General features: G+C 54.5%; 2 protein-coding genes across 2 annotated transcripts; one reads left to right on the top strand and one right to left on the bottom strand.

The window, feature by feature from the left end:
- Positions 1–2,138: 2,138 nt before the first annotated feature.
- Positions 2,139–12,530, bottom strand: HECTD3 (HECT domain E3 ubiquitin protein ligase 3). Its single transcript, XM_034063871.1, has 21 exons — positions 12,038–12,530; positions 11,787–11,947; positions 11,319–11,411; positions 10,907–11,042; positions 10,361–10,476; positions 9,965–10,078; positions 9,464–9,546; positions 8,938–9,103; positions 8,386–8,467; positions 7,267–7,449; positions 6,539–6,591; positions 6,158–6,222; positions 5,632–5,735; positions 5,178–5,297; positions 4,741–4,830; positions 4,166–4,372; positions 3,631–3,760; positions 3,111–3,185; positions 2,801–2,882; positions 2,608–2,679; positions 2,139–2,348 (listed from the first exon to the last, which is right to left on the bottom strand). The coding sequence occupies exons 1-21, from the start codon at positions 12,362–12,364 to the stop codon at positions 2,264–2,266; spliced, it is 2,544 nt and encodes an 847-aa protein (XP_033919762.1). The 5' UTR covers positions 12,365–12,530; the 3' UTR covers positions 2,139–2,263.
- Positions 12,531–12,685: 155 nt separating this feature from the next.
- On the top strand, positions 12,686–16,018 carry UROD (uroporphyrinogen decarboxylase). Its single transcript, XM_005151084.2, has 10 exons — positions 12,686–12,743; positions 13,587–13,699; positions 13,782–13,861; positions 14,061–14,123; positions 14,221–14,418; positions 14,662–14,823; positions 14,916–15,053; positions 15,168–15,268; positions 15,514–15,580; positions 15,741–16,018. The coding sequence occupies exons 1-10, from the start codon at positions 12,721–12,723 to the stop codon at positions 15,903–15,905; spliced, it is 1,110 nt and encodes a 369-aa protein (XP_005151141.1). The 5' UTR covers positions 12,686–12,720; the 3' UTR covers positions 15,906–16,018.
- Positions 16,019–16,408: the final 390 nt, after the last annotated feature.

Here is a 16,408-nt window from a genome sequence, read left to right as displayed (position 1 = left end):
CAGTCCAAGCAAGCTGAGCTGCTCTGGGTATCTCCATAATTACCTTTTGCCCTCTATCAGCTGCAGTTCTTTCCACCAAGGCCAGGAAGCATTGGTCACCTATTGGAGATGTCTCAGTCAGAGATGCCTGTTCCACTACAGATGTTCCCCAAGCAGCCCCAGCAGGCTCTTAGCAAGCCCACTCCCATAGGTGACATCAGCTCACCCTTCACTGCAGACTAGGGCCATTTTATCCATGCCACCCTGCGCCATTCATCAACTGACCACCCCCTGCCCAGCACAACAAAGCACCAGAGAGGAGTCAGTGCTTCTAGTTCTGCTCAGTAAATAACGTGACCTCCTGCTGACCTCCCTTTAGATATAAGTGCGCAAGGCTGGAAAAAGCAGGCCTGATTCTACCCAAATGTCAGTGGCCAGAAAGGAACTAGGATGGCTCATTTCAAATCCCAGCTCAATGCTGAAGACTCCATTACCAACACTCCTGCATGAGGTCAAGCCAGCAGATCAAGCTTTTACCAGCTCACTCATGCCCATTTAAAACAGACACACTAGGAAGGGACTCAGCCAGCCAGCGTTGTGTCACACCAGCCCTGCTCCTCTTCCTGCCAGCTGCTGAAATCTGCCACAAAGCTCAATTCTGAGATAACTCTAGGACTTACAAAACACCTCCTCCAGCAGATGGGACTTCACATACACCCAGCTGAGTGTGGAAGGCTCTGCTGCAGGCAATTGTTGCCAGGGACAGCTTCCCCACTCACCCTATGCTCCTTCCACTCACCACGATGTAGGAGATGGTAACATATGCTCTCTCCTGCTCCTAACATCCCTTTAGCACAAAACCCCTCAGTAGGTCTGGGAGTACCACAGTTTAAAAGGAAACTGGTGAAGGGAAGGCCTTTGTTTACAACTGGAAGCAATTTCTGGATGACAGACTCCTTCAACAGAGGAGGAAAAAGGCATGAGGCGTTAACACAGGATAAATCTTAACTCACAGCATCAGCTGCACCCTGGTGAAGCCTCAGTGACTCAGTGGCTTTTACTAGTGGTGGTCCAACAGACCACCCAGGCTGAAGATGGAGCTGAGTTTATAAAAGTGGACCAACATCTGGTAGCTCACAGTGCTAGGCAATGACTAGCCCTGCCCAGGGCTGGGAAGATCAAGGAACATTTCTAATGGTCTTGGAAATTGTAAAGCTCTCATTGCCCACTCCTCTCTCAGTGTGTGTCCATCTGCTGAAGGAACTCCAACCCTTGGTACCCAGAGTCTCTGCGCTTCCCTGAGGCAAAGGCTTTCCCAGTCCACCTGAGGCCTTCAGCTACCTCTCCATGGCAGAGAGCAGAGCACAGCACTGCCATGCCTGCTACTAGCCCCGGCTGTATGTGGAGAGAGCTTGGCCTGCCTGCACATCTCCATGAGAATTAGAACAGATTAGTTGTACCACTGGCTTTTAAGGGGAAACCAAGGCTCAGAAGAGCCTGGGAGAACAGCTGCTAGGCCACCAGCATGCTGGATGTGGAACTGAAGGTTACAGGAAGCAGATAGTTCCCACTTCCTGCAGTTGCTGCTATGCAAGGGGTGCAGGGAAGGATGGGTGGTCACAGAACTGTGATTTTGTGCGATGTAAAATCATGGGAGCCCTTTCCTGACAGCAGCTGCAGTCCTGCTGTACAAGTCCGTCATGACACCTGGTGGCCTGAGGCACCCCTGCAGCATCTGCCACCAGCCTGCCCCATTTCTTGTGTACCTACATGAATGACCTCATTTCCATTGAGCTCAGGTGACAGCAGGAATGAGGCAAGGCAATGCAGTTAAGACATCAGGCTAGGACACACTGAGCATCGCTGAGCTTCCCTGTCATCTCAGCAGCAGCTCACACTTCTGTCCTGTGCTATAACCCGCCACGCAGCTTTGTGGCTCTACCCCACTTCTGTTTGGAGCAGAGCACAGCCTGGGAGGAGCAAGAGTTGTGGGGCAGCAAAGGGGACAAATGGAGAAGAAACTCATTACAAAATCCTATCAGACCTTCCTGATGTATGAGGGCTGGGCCAGGGTTTCATTACATTCATTTACACTCCAAGCTAGCTCCCACCCTGCTGAAGAGCCAAACCTCCATGTCCAAAGAGGTGCTGGTGACTGCTGCTGGAAGCCAGGCCTCATGCCTGTATGTTTATTATATATACACATCCTGGGGTGACAAGGGAGCTCTTCCCGCTGCTCATTTTCGTTGAACAATTGTCCATGCTGCTCAGTCAGGCTGCAACATCACTCTTCCCACGGACTCATATCTGTGTCAATGGCCACGCAGTTATAGGCAGCATAGCGCAACTTCTCTTCACATACTTTGGCACTAGGGATGGCAGGAGGAAGGGGAAGAAAGAAAAGACAAGAGGAATTGCCATTGGTCCTTTGCTACTGGAGAAGACAAGATGCTTTCTGAGATGGAGGCTACTCTTCACCAGCCACTCAGAGAAAATCACAGCAGCTAGATGGTACAGGCACAGGGACATAAATGTGGCAAAGTGATGGGACTCTATGGGTCAGCCTCAAGGGTAAGAAAGTTGAACAGAGACACAGTCCCCTGGATGTAGGGAAGCAGCAAAACTTACGTGGCATAGTTGGGTAAGAAGAGGGTGCTGGAGCAGGTGGATGACTCCGGCAAAGCATCTGTCGTCTCAGAGCTTGGGAAGAAGGTGATAAGCTGGTCAGAACCAGCATGGCAGCAATGCAGAGGAGGCCAGACCACACATGCCACTGGTGTGGGATCTGCCAGCCTTGCAATCTACAGAAGAATGGACTCACCCCATTTTGTCTGGATAGATGTAGATCCGTGCTGGAAGGCGGCTTCTGCCAGTAACAAATCTGAGGAAGCGGCTGCGGTCCTCTGTGAAGGGAAAACAAAGACATCAGCAGACCCTAGAGGGATGCGGATGGAGTACAGCCACTTCCAAGTATCCCCAGTGCTAGCAGCTCCTTCAGCCCAGCTGCTTGTTCCCCTGGCTCCCATCTGTTCCCCAGGCAGCTATGAGGGTGGCTTTGTCCTCCTCGTTCCCAGCCAGCATGCAGGGGCTGTCATGGCACAAGATATATGGGGACAGAGAAAATTACTCACCATTGGTGAAGTTGTTGAGTGCTTCCCAGAAGTACTGAACACGGGTGTCCAACGGCTCAAAGTCCTCAAACCGGGCTGGCAGAAAGGATACAGAAGTTTATTAGAGATCCAAGCTCCTCCTGGATAAGGCAGAGCAGCAACTCCTGCTCACCCAGGGGTCTTATGCCAGCACAGGAAGAAACTTCTAGGTGCCTGCAGGGTGTGAACACGTAGACCCAAGGTGTGAGTGACATATGCAGTCAAGCTCCTCTCACAAAGGTTATCCAGGTCCACATCTTGACTCTACAGAGACTCAGATACTGGCAGCCTAAGGATGCTCCAGCCTGGACTCTTGAGGCCCAGCATGGAGACAAGGGACACCTCTGTCCTCATCAGCACTCAGCTTAAGACAAGAAGTATACAAGGCCACATTCGTACTTGTAATAAGGGGTAAGATCAGCCTCCCACACGTCTGCTTGTCCCAGCTCAGAGAAAAGACAGTCTTGTTGTCAGGGAGTTTTCAGTAGAGCCTTTCACTTACTGAGCTTTTTCAGGGCATCAACCGTGACTTCAGGGTCTCCACAGACTTTTTTTTCCAGCTCCTGCCATGTGAGGAGGTCAAGAACAGCTTGGGGCACCACCTTCAGCAGCCCAGCCTGCATGGCCATGATCTGAAAAGGAGACAGGCCAGGTAAGCAGCATGTTTTGTCTATTTCCCTGGCTTATGGTTGAGCCTAGGTACTTGACTGGATGCAAGCCACGAGACTGCTCATAACACTCCAAGGAACCTGAAGAAGGGAAGAGGACCCCAGATGCATCCTAGTTTATTCAGGAAGCCTGTGTCAGAATTGAGAATAAAACCCTGTCTCCCATGCTGCTACAAGCCCATTTGCTCCTCAACAACTCCACGGACTCCAGGACCTTAACAAAAAGAATTACCTACAATTGCACTAATGAGCACAGGGTCACTAGCTACAATGCTTTTTACTCAGAACAGATTGGGGGAGCGGAGGAGGGGGTTGTGTGCGTGTGTCTCTCAGAACTCAGTGACCACTGATGCTATAGCACGGCGTTACCTGCTCCTTGCTCTCCTCCAGTCGAGCCTTCTGCACCAGGCGGATGAACTCCTTGCGGTCCTCATAGCGCACCACAGTGTTGCTGCCATTGGGGATCAGCTCCACCATGCATTGGTCACTCAGCACCGTCGTGTAGGTCAGCTCATTCCCAAATTTGAACTCAAAGGTATCTTTGTCCATAACTTCCATCACCTCCAGGAGTTTAACCTGCCCAGTCCCCGGATGAGTGCTCGTTAGACAGATCACCAGTGGGCAGTGGTGTGCCTGAGTCCCCATCTCCTCCCTTCCCAGACAAGGGCTATAGTGACTCTGACAGGAGCACAATTTGGGATATGCGGCCCTAGAGCTGTTTAGCAGGCCCTGGGACATCACATGTTTGCAGCAGTAGTCAGCATCTCTGTATTAGCTATCAGATGCATTAAATCACATGCATCTGATAGGAGTGCCCTTTTGGTGCATGTTTCTTTGGCATGCAACAGGAGGAAGTAAGTACAACATGAGGACAGGGACACAAAGCACCACCTTGCTGAGTGCCACAAGGAATATGATAAGAACAGCCTCCCAGTCCCTCTCACCAGTACAGAGTCCACAGCAGGGAAGTCTTTGCTCCAGCTGACCTCCTCCCCTGTTAGCTGTTTCCATACGAAGCCAGGAAGAGCCAAGACCTGAAGAAGAAGAGGGATTTTGCTGAGTCTGTGTGAAAGGAGACATTCCCAAACATGGAGAGAGGGCTCAACAGTGAAGACACAAAGGAGATTCCCTAATCCCCCTGTTACATGCAGAGCTCATCATAGTTGAGCAGAGATCAGACACCTCTGCCAAGCCCCCAGCAGTATCTCCCAAAGCTCAGGCTGTGAGCTTTCTTAACCTCTTGGCCCCAGATCCTGCCAAACACCTTTTCTCCCAGTGTGATCCCAGAGCTCTCCCATGCTCCTGTCAGACAGGCTGCAGAAGGGGGATAACAATTCCCTTTGCAGCAAACCTCCATGCAGGGACAGGACTGAGGGCTTACCAGAAACTCCTTGCCCCTCAGAGCTGCTCCCATGATCTGCCCGATCCACTCATACTTTGGGAAGTCTTTACAGGAGGGGTTGGGGACATACATGTCTCTGGCTTCTCCAGTACCGTTACCCTACAGAAGGGAGAGGCATAAGTCCAAGTCACGATCTCAGCACAGCATGAAGCACCACAAACTCAGTTTCTGTGTTGCCTCTGGGCACTTGTCACAACAGAAGTGGGCTAAACTCCCCCATCCTCCTTAGCAATATTCCTAGTCAGAGACAAGTATCCAGCCCCTTGTCAGCATATCCTAAAATGAGATGTCATAGAGTGGTCTACCCAACCCTTCCCAAGGAAAAGCCTCAGACCAGTGAAAGTAGGTACCTTCCTGGCATGCAGAGGGACAGGGACAGCACTGCATTGCCAGGCACAAAAAGATTTGCATCAAATACCCCAATCCACAGCACCTGGTTGGATGTACGCACAAAGAAGGGCAGAGGCACAGGGGTGTCTGCTGAGCTGGGACACAGCTCCTCCGACATGTCTGCCAGACTGTCCCGAAAACCACCACCTGCAACCCCAAAAGAAGGGCATTTTTAGTGATGTGAACATCTCATTTGCTAATCCTCAGAGCTATGGAACAAAGATGAGGAATTCTGGTCCAACCCAGCCCCTCGCTGAGCAGAAGGCTCCTGTCAGAGCCTTACGGCATCAGAGGAAACAGGGTAAGTAACATCCCTGCCTGGCCTGTGGAGGAGAGCCAGAGGGAGCATGGTCAAAGCTGCTGTTAGTAACTAATGGAGGTCTGGTCCCCATCCCAGCAAGCAGCTCTCCTCATCCAGGACATGGCCAGCGTGGCAGGACAAGGCAACTTGCCTTCCCTCTCTCCTCAATGGGCAGTACATTTGGGAGCAAATGAGAGCTCCTACAGCAATTCATCCCATCAACCTCTGCCTCTGCTCCAGAGGAGCCCTTGCCTCACACAGCCCTTACCTTGGTCAATGATGCCCTCTGCGATGAATTTGCACTCCCACCACTGGTCATAACGCAATGGCCACCTGTGGAGAACCAGGCATGGCCTGAGGAGCTGCTCAAAGCCAAGGAGATGCTGGGGAGGCAGCAGGCACAGCAGGGTCAGCAGGAGACTAGAGTGAACCAGTCTGAGCTTAGGACGGGACAAGATTTCAATCTCCAGAGATAGCTGCATCTTCAGTAGGGAGGTGACACCCTGGGAAATAGGCCATGATCCCATGGCTGAGCTGACTCCTGCCTTTGCAAACCTTCTCCAGAGCACAGGGGGGGCACAGGTTTCCCAAACACCCTGCTGGACATGGCTCCCAGCACTGCATGATCCCCTCTCTCCCCCATACTTACCTATAATCTAGAGGCTTTTCAAACTTGTCCGAGGGTTTCAGGCCTTCATACACCTGCAACAAGCAGAGATCAAGGCTGGTATCCCCTCTCCAGGGGAACTGGTGCCAGCTGAAGGCAGGAAATTCAAGAAATCTGGTTTGCCCCAAACCTTTAAATAGTAACCAAAGCTGATCTCTAAATGGTCTAGGAGCCCTTCATTATTGGAAATGGAACAATAATTACAGTGCTAAGCACTGTATGGAGCTTTCTGGTCTCAGAGGTACATCAAATACACATTACGCCTCACAGCAGTCTAGGCTGTTTATGCACACACAGAGCAATAGATCTTTTGGAGATGGGGGCAGAATGACAATAGGAAAATCAGCATGGCTGTAAAACCATGATGCAGAACTGCATGCAGCTGCATTATTGTTGCCATGCAAGAATTATTTGCTGCCCTTTCAGTGTAAGGAAATGGTTATGCTCTGCATTAGCAACATGCCATAGAGAGCATCCAGGATAGAGACTTCAACTTAGAGGACCCAAATCCCTCCTAGATGTTATTCCTGGATATGGGATCATCAGCACATGTAATTGTAGACCCTACGAAACACGTGAAGAGGCTTGAGGACTCTAGGTATCTCCAGCTGTATGTTGTCCCCTTTCACCCATCTCTACATGGCTCATCTTAGTTTTAGGATGCCCCACTCTCCTCAGAGCAGCAGGGACCCTCCCAGGAGGCATGGTACCTGGGTGAAGACAGCGTTCTTACAGCTGGGGTCCAGGGCAGGGTTGTCTCGGTGCTCCATAGCCAGGCGTCGGTTAATATAGAGTCGTGGCATGAAGTTAGGTTTGCTGGTCTCCGAGTCCTTCAGACACTGGGTAATGAGAGCTGTGCGCCTCTTGGACAGCAGCAAGAACTGCTTGATATGCTGCCAACAGGTACGTCCAAAACATGAGAAGTGCTCAGTGTCACCTCCTCCTATTGAAGCTACTGCACTGCCAGGTCTCTCCCCTTCCCAGGGCCACTGCCTTCCACACACAGACACATTCTCCTTGACAGTATTTGCCCCACTTCTGCCTCTGAGCGGTTCTGCTTTCTGGCTTAAGGGAGATACTAAGCTCAGTCTTCTCTCTGTCAGTCATCATCTGTTGCTTACACTCCAGTGTTGCTTGAACATTCCTTCACCCTCATTCTCACCAGAACATCTGCCTTATTATTCATCCTATCTGTAACCAAAGCAAGCTCCTCTAAACAAACAAGAATCATCAAATGCTTTGGATTCTGTGTTGAGCCTGTACAGGAATGACAGTCCTTTCTGACATCAGGCCTGGAAACACACAGAATGGGGCTATCCCAGTAATGTCTGGCATATATTCTGGGAAAGGATGTAAGGAAAACAGATGCCTGGAGGGATGAACCCAGTCTTATGAGAAAGATGGAAGTCAAAAGCTTATTAAAGCCAGAAAGAATTTACTGGTGAAAGCCTTGCTGTTTGTCACAGCCAGCTCAAAGCTGCTGGCAGCAAGTGCAGGAACAGAGTGTCCTGGGCTGGGATCTCAGAGGGGATGTGTGTCCAACTCACATGCCCAGTGCTGCTGGGCTGCTCAAAATCCTTTTGAGGGTAAAGTGCTCTTGTTTGATTCTGTTTGTTAGCCCATAGCTGTATGTTTCCACATCAGCATTTTAGCAGGAAACTAGCCTCTAAACAATATCACCTTTCACAGCTTTAATGAACTGAGCCCAGACACACATCTCCCTGGAGCTGCTTTAAAGGCAGCAAGCACTGACTGCCTCTCTTCCCACAGTCCAAGCACAATCACCCTGCCAGACTGAGGCCCCACAGGACACAGAGGAAATCACTCACCTTGAGTTTGCTGAATGTCCCAACAGTGTAGTCCCAGGCTGGCACCAGGTGATGCAGGACACTGTCCAGGAGCTTGATGAACCTAAATCCCAAAGAAAAAGATACTGCAACACAGGAGGGACAGAGATATGCACAAGCCTATTGCAGAACAGCCACGAGCTGAGAAGTAACAACTGATCCAAACACAACCCAGCACAGTCTTTTCTATCACAGAGCCTTCAGTACTAAATTCCCACTCTCTGGGCACTGCAGGCCTCTTATACCCCTTACAAAGGATTCTGCACACACCTGCCCCACACATCACACAGATATACCGCATTTGGAACACACAAGACACTGAATTTGAGCTGCAAAATTCCTCTGAAAGCATAGGGGAGTTATCCCAGAGAGTCCACCTTATTCCAAAATGGCTCTGCTATTTAATCCAGGGCTCAGGGTGCCCATCTGAAGGGGCAGCACACAGCTTTACAGCTTCTTGCCATGGTTGTGATGGAGACAGAACCAATCCCTGCAGGCAACACCACCCCACTTGTCTGCCCCCCCATACAGTACCTTTGGATGAGCACAGCCCGTCGGTACAGCAGGTCAGGGTCTGTCCCTTCTAGGCGAGGGTAGCGCACTAAATTGGGCAGCTGGAACATGTCAGCACTGAGTCCCAAGTCTCTCTGTCGGGAGGATTTGATTTTGATGCCTCGGAGGCGAACATCAATCCCATCATCTGCCAAGGAAGACCATGGATGATACACTAAGACAGTGAGAAAGCAAGCTTTCCAGCATGGAGTTCTGTAAGTAAAAGCCCTAGGAATGCGACCAGCTCTGGGGCTAAGTGCTGAGAGTCTGAAAGATCTCTGTGAAGAAGTGGGGCATTTGCAGAAAGAAGGAAAAAGACCTGAATGCAGAGAAAGACAAGGTGAAAGGTGACAGTCTGCAAGCCTTCAGGTCCCCCTAGAGTTTCACATGGTTCTTCTGCATCTCATCTGAAACAGCCCGCAGAGCCAAGTCCAGGCCACAGGAACAAATTTAATGTACAGTATCTTATAGATACATCATGGATGAGGCCATTAACAACCAGCCCTACCTCTGCACTCCACAATCCGGATCTCAATGACAGGCAGGTGTGTTGTCATGTCCTCAAGGATACACACATCCCCAATGTAGCTCCTGCAAACACAGCACAGATGAGAGCTGCAGGGCTGTTCCCTCACCCATCCTGCCAAGAACCACAGGCCACTTGTAAGGGAAGAGGGTTTGTATGTTTTGACATGGGAATCTGTGGCAGAAATACAGACCCAGTTGTCTACAACACAGCCTATGTTGAATGCCTGAACCTGCTGGTGCGCCAGGTCCAGATGACATGATCCCAATGGGTCCCATAATTGGATCAGGACAGCCCTGATGATTGTGCTGTCTGCTACTGTCGGTAGAGTGAACTCACAGCTCAGAGACAGAAAATGCCTGTCCCAAAGCCCTGGGTTTTTTAAACCAGGCTGGTGCTGGCATGACTGCTTAGGGTTGGGGTGTCCTGCATCTCCCAGCCCCTACAAGGGCCACACTATACTCTCCACTTCCAGCCACTCACTCATCAATGCCGACATCATTCAGTTTCTTCAGATTGTCCCCCTCGCCTCCATACACAGCAACCCGCTTGGGCATGAAGTTCTCATCAGTAGTATCCACTGTCAGCAGCAGCTTCCTGCAAAGGGAAGCATGGAATTAGGACAATACAGCTGCATCTGAACACCCATCACTACTCTCCCTCATTGCCTGGTCACACTTGTCATCAAGTACAGCAGCTGGTGCTGGGATCCCCAGGTACCTGTGACAATGGTAAGACCTGTTCAAGCTCAGAGCCAGAGTAAGGACTGAGAGGCAGGGAGTGGAGGGCAAATTTGGGCCATGATGGACTCATGCAGGGTGAGGGGGCTGCAGGGCTCGCCACAGCCACGAGCCAGTGTGCAGGGGAGAGGTGCCTCACTTGACAATGGTGCCTTTCTTCATGTTGAGCCGCACCCAGTGCTGGCCCTGGGACCCATCACTCTCCCAGTACGTGTCCGCATGGCTGTCGGTCAAGCATGACACATTGAAGTCCTCCTGGAAGACGGCAGTGAATGAAAGGAAGATCAGATGGGGGCAGGATTAACTTCCTCTATATTATTACTTTTGTCATGAATCTTGGAGCCAGAGGGCATCAAACTGGCCTGTTCCCTTTGCTGGGCTGTGGCTAGACACAGGGAATAAAGAGTGCACAAGACACTGGGCCTGACTCTCCAAGGTGCTCTGGGGTCACACATGCGGCACAGAATATCAAACCCTCCCTAAAATCAGCTTTGCAGCTAGTATCAGCGTTTGCTTCTGAAACCACAGCCCTTCCAGGGGCCACATTACACAATACACTGCATGATGCTCCCCCAGCTTCTCTCCCACATCCTCAAACACAGCCCAGCTCAGCACATCAAGCACCACCCATGCTGCCCAGCCCCGTGGCACGGCAGGGCTGACACAGCCTTTCCCTTTAACTCACCGTGTAGGACGAGACATCGATGCTGTCCACATACTGCTTGACACTGCCCAAGTTCTCATCCTCCTTCCCAATGTGATCATACAGGAAATGCACCAGGTCTTCATCACATTCATAAGTCCACGTTGGGGGCACAAACCTATCAGGGAAAAGGGATTAATGAGTCTGGAGGAGAGGCAGGGGCAGCCAAGCTAGCAGGTCAGGGAAGGCAGGTCCATGTTCTGCTTTCCATGGCCTAGCCCTGTTTTCTGTTTGTACAGGCTTATTTAGGACAAAGCTTTGCCGAGCAGAGCCATTCCCCACTGCCTGTCTTCCCCCCTCTCTGCCAAGGTCTGCAGGAGATGGCTCTCTGAGCAACCTGCGACAGACACTGCCTTGCACCCAACTGTGGAAGCAGCTGGGACACAGCTCATACCGAAGCTTCTCTACTGCGGCCTCATCCTGCTCCATTGGCTTGGGCTTCGCTCCGAGGCGCAGGGAATACGTCAGATCCACCACCTGCTCCCATCTGAAACAACCCAGAGAAGAGAGGAGTGAGAAAATCCCAGGAGAAAGAGAGTGAAGTATCTGGAAGGGGAAGACTTCGAGTTTGAAGTCCGACTGCACTCCATCCTCATCCACCACCTTTTCCTTTCCAACCATCTCTACTTCTTCCAACCCAAATGGCAGGTGATGAGCAGTTACTGAGCCAAACCCAGTTAACTCCACATCTGTCATCCCTATGGCCTCATTTCCATGGCAGAAGTAGCCAAATGGACCGGGACTCCTCAGTGCAGGCTGCATACCGAGACACCCTGCAGCTGGACCTGGGTGAACGCAAGGAAAGAACCGCCCGCTCTGCCGTGCAAAGGGACAGCCAGGCACGACGACCCAGTCCCCGCACCTGATGACGGGCTTGTAGTCCACCCCGAAGAGCTGCTGCTGCCGCTGGATCCGCTCCGTGGACTCCACCGGCACCAGCCGGTCCCCGCCGTCGGCGTGCTTGCACACGAGCACCCAGCCCTCCTCCAGCTCGCAGCCGCTCCGGTACTCCTCCAGCTGCTCCTGCGGGGACGGGCGGCTCCCGTCAGCGGGCGGACGGGCCCCTCCGCAGGCAGCGCAGGCCGCGGGGGCCTCCCCCAACCCCGCCGTTACCTTGCTGAGCTTGACCCAGAGCCCGGCGCTGTTGCAGTACTCCTCGCCGGTGGCGCGGAGGCAGCCGCCCTTCCGCACCTCGATGGTGGCCCGCACCGCCCGCTTGCCGCCCCGCGCCGGCCCCGGGCTGTCCCAGACGCTGAGCAGGCTGCGGGCGGCGGCGGCGGCGCTGGCGGCGGGGTCCTTGCAGATCTTGTACTGCACCTCCCGCGGCACGTAGCAGAGCGCGGCGGGCAGCGCCTGGGCGCGGCGGAAGCACTCGCTGCACTGCAGCAGGAACCGCAGCCGGCCCAGCACCTGGTGCGGAGCTTCCCCGCCCGCACGCATCGCGCTCCGCGCTCCCTGCACGGCGGGACAGCGGCCGAGCCCCGCACCGATGGGGTCGCTACTCGCGGGTTTACGGCAAACCCCGCCCGCCGACGAGGCAAGATGGCGGCGCCCAACGGGGCGGACGCAGGGCAAGATGGCAGCGCCCGTGTAGCCTAGGGAGAAGCAAGGAACGGGGCAAGATGGCGGCGTACGGAGGAGAGGGAAGCCGGGCGGGATGGCGGTGTACGAAAGGGGCGGGACAAGATGGCGGTGTACGGAGGGGCGGGACTACGGCAAGATGGCGGTGTCAGCGGGGCGGGACGGGGGCGGGGCGCGTAAGGAGGCCGCGGAGGGGTTGGGGACTGCGCCTGAGCATGGAGGACGGCGAGCGGCTCCTGTGAGTAACCGGGACCAGGGAGGGCGACGGGGCGGGGGGAGCCTGGGTCCGCATCCCCGCCGCCCTCACTGGTCCTCGAGTGAGGTGAGGGGGGGCAGGCAGTGGGGCCTGCATGGGGGACACTGGTGTGGCCCTGGGGATGGTGCTCTGGCACTGAAGTCCTGTACTGGGGACACTGGTATGGCACTGGGGATACAGGTGCTGTGGTACTGAGGTCCTGTGCTCGGGACACTGGTATGGCACTGGGGATACGGGTGCTGTGGCACTGGAGTCCTGTGCTGGGGACGCTGGTGTGGAGCTGGGTCACTGGTGAGGCACTGGGAACACTGATCCTGCCCTGGGCAGCAGGGCCACTGGCCCTGCAGTTACTGGAGTGACTGATCCCACACTGGAGGCTTTGGGCGCTTTGTCCCTGTGGCCCTAGCTGGTCACAGCAGGATGGTGCTGCCCCCCCCCCGTGTTTCTTGGGGTCCCGTCCCTAAGGCAGGCCGGGCTCCAGCACCCCCTCGGCAGAGGCACTGCAGGGCAAGGTCGGGGCACATGGCTGTCAGCATGGGCTGCACAGCACAGATAGGAGCTGGGCACATGAGTGGCAGGGCTGGGCCCAAATCTCTCCAGGCGGGAGCAGCTGTTGGCCACGATAACTTAATCTCATGAGCCCCTGCGCTGGGTATTGCCTCTCCCTGTGGAGGCCCCCCTAGTCCCAAGCAGGAGAGGGCTCTGGACCGTTTGTCACTGCAGGGCACAAGCCCTTTTGTGTGGTCACCAGCCAGGAAGTGAGGATCTGGCCGGGCACTTAGACCCCTTGTAGGTGACAGCTCACATCTGCTCTTTCATCCACAGCCCCAAGGGTTTCCCCAAGCTGAAGAATGACACGTTCCTGCGAGCAGCACGCGGGGAGGAGACGGAGCACACCCCAGTGTGGTGCATGCGGCAGGCTGGGCGCTACCTGCCTGGTGAGCAGGTGGAAGGGTATGGAGTGGCACAGCAAGGGTGGCCCAGCACGCACCCCATAATGCTCATGCTGGTCCTTTGCAGAGTTTCGGGAGACCCGGGCAGCGCAGGATTTCTTTGCCACTTGCCGGAGTCCCAAATTGTGCTGTGAGCTGACGCTGCAGGTGAGCATCCTCTGGGGATTCTGTGTGTCCCCTCTCACCACCCAGAAGGGGATGGGGAGTAACCTTGGGTCTGCTCACCCCAGGTGGCCCCAGTAAGTTTTGCAGCCCTTGGGGACCCTGCTGCCCATGTGCTTGTCCAGGTCTTCCATGCGGAAGGGTATCCCAGCCCCTCACTGATGCTGCCTCTTCCCATCCACAGCCACTCAGACGATTTCCCTTGGATGCTGCCATCATCTTCTCCGACATCTTGGTGATACCCCAGGTGAGAGCCATAGCCAGTGGTGGGGAGCAGTGGCTGGGAAAGGGGGTGGATTCAGAGCCACTGCATTCCTGCTTCTTCCATTCTTTGCTGTCCCCAGGCACTGGGCATGGAGGTTGTCATGGTCCCTGGCAAAGGACCCACGTTCACAGAGCCCCTGAAGGAGGTGGAGGATCTGCTGAAACTGCGACAGAAGGTGGACGTGACTGCAGAGCTGGGTTACGTCTTCCAGGCCATAACGCTGACACGACACAGCCTAGAGGGCAGGGTACCCCTCATTGGCTTCTCTGGGGCACCTGTAAGTGATGCGGCTCCTTCATGTGGCTTTCCTATCTGGGCTTCTCTGCTCTTTCTTTTGAGGTGACACCAGCCATGACACCTCCAGAGCTGTGGCTGCTATAGGGGTGTGTCCATAGGGGACAGTCAATGCGGGAGCAGCTGTGCCCCAGGCTCTGGGGTGCTCACAGGCCCTACCTTCAGCACTGTGCCCAGCCCCTCCTGTGGCCTTCCATCACTGTCCTCACTTTACTCCTTCCCACAGTGGACGCTCATGTCCTACATGATTGAAGGTGGTGGCTCCACCACAATGGCCAAGGCCAAGAGCTGGCTCTACCGGCACCCTGAGGCAAGCCACCGACTGCTGAGGCTACTGGCCGATGTCGTCACTGACTACCTGGTGGGGCAGGTGGCTGCTGGAGCGCAGGTGAGTCCTGGGGCATGGGAACAGGGCCAGGTAGGAAGGCAGAAACCATCAAGCTTCTGAGGTGCAGCTCTCCCATGCTGTTTTCCTGGCAGGCACTCCAGCTGTTTGAATCTCATGCGGGCCACCTGGGCCCAGAACAGTTCCAGGACTTTGCCCTGCCTTACATTAGAGACATCGCCCAGGGTGTCAAGAGCAAGCTGAAGGAGGAGGCGCTGCCCTTGGTGCCCATGGTGAGTTGGGGCTGCCTGGATTGACCCTGGCATCTGGGGGCTGCTGGAGATGGCGCAACCCTTGGTACCTGTCTGACCCACAGCAGAGTTACTGCCCATCTCCTCCCTCTCCAGATCATCTTTGCAAAGGATGCACACTATGCGCTGCGTGACCTGGCTCATGCTGGTTATGAGGTGGTCGGTCTCGACTGGACCATCCGGCCCCAGGAAGCTCGGTAAGGCTGTGGCAAAGCACTCATGCCTGTGCAGAACTTTAGGCCGGGTATCCTCACTTCTTCCTCTGACCTGAGCCATCCCAGGCTTGGAGATTGCTGGTCCAGCAGTGGGGATAGTTGGGCCCCCATCCTATGTGATGCTCACAGCAAACAGGGGCTGCACTGAGGAGGTGGGGGCTACAGGCATGTGGCTGCCCCCAGTCTCTGCACCACATGCAACAACTCACCTGCTTCCTCTGCTGCAGCGCACAGATAGGGAAAGATGTCACCCTGCAAGGAAACCTAGATCCCTGTGCTCTCTATGCACCCAAGGTAAGCTGTGGCCATTGCCAGCGACTGGGCTAGTTGTAGCCTGTGTTAAAGGCCTTCTGTCCCAGTTTCCCCACCTGCATTGCTGGCTCATGTCCCAGCAGTCCCAGAGGCTGGCTGGGGACTGGTGGGATTGATGAGTGTTTTCTCACTGTGCCTACAGGAGAAGATTGGTGAGCTGGTGAAGAAGATGCTGGAGGGCTTTGGGACCCAACGCTACATTGCCAACCTGGGCCATGGCCTCTACCCTGACATGAGCCCTGAGCATGTGGGTGCCTTTGTGGAGGCTGTGCATGCTCATTCCCGCCACATCAACAAGCACAGCTGAGCCTGGGGGCTTGGGGACAGGACTCTGGTTTGGCCACGGTCACCTCAAGCAGTGTGTTGTCACAGGGCTGGCTCCAGGCTGGGCTGCAGCATTAAACCAGCACCTTCTCCACAGCAGCCGTGTGGCTCTGGCTGGGGGAATGGGAATTGGGCAGCCCTGGAGGAGAGGGGCAGTGATGGCAGCCTGGCAGTGGGGCATGTGAGGTCAGGGGGAGCCCCTGAGCCCCATCCTGCAGGTCAGATTGGCAAAACAGGGATGACAGCAAAGTAGGGGGAGATGCCTCTCCCTGCCAGGCTGCACAGTATTGTGCCAAGGGGTGGCAAGAGAGGGTGTGAACCCAGAGCACAGTCGGCATCTCTTGGCACTATGGATGCACTCAGCTCTGCCAGGGGAGAGGAGCTGCCCGAGGCTGGCAGGGTCACAGCTTGGGAGCTGGGGGCTCATAACACACAACTGCCACAGGCTCACGGGGGAATAGGCACATTGCTCAAGCAATGCCCCTG

The sequence above is a fragment of the Melopsittacus undulatus genome, chromosome 6, assembly GCF_012275295.1.
Source record: "Melopsittacus undulatus isolate bMelUnd1 chromosome 6, bMelUnd1.mat.Z, whole genome shotgun sequence".
NCBI lineage: Eukaryota > Metazoa > Chordata > Aves > Psittaciformes > Psittaculidae > Melopsittacus > Melopsittacus undulatus.
This window is presented reverse-complemented; position numbering and strand designations above follow the sequence as displayed.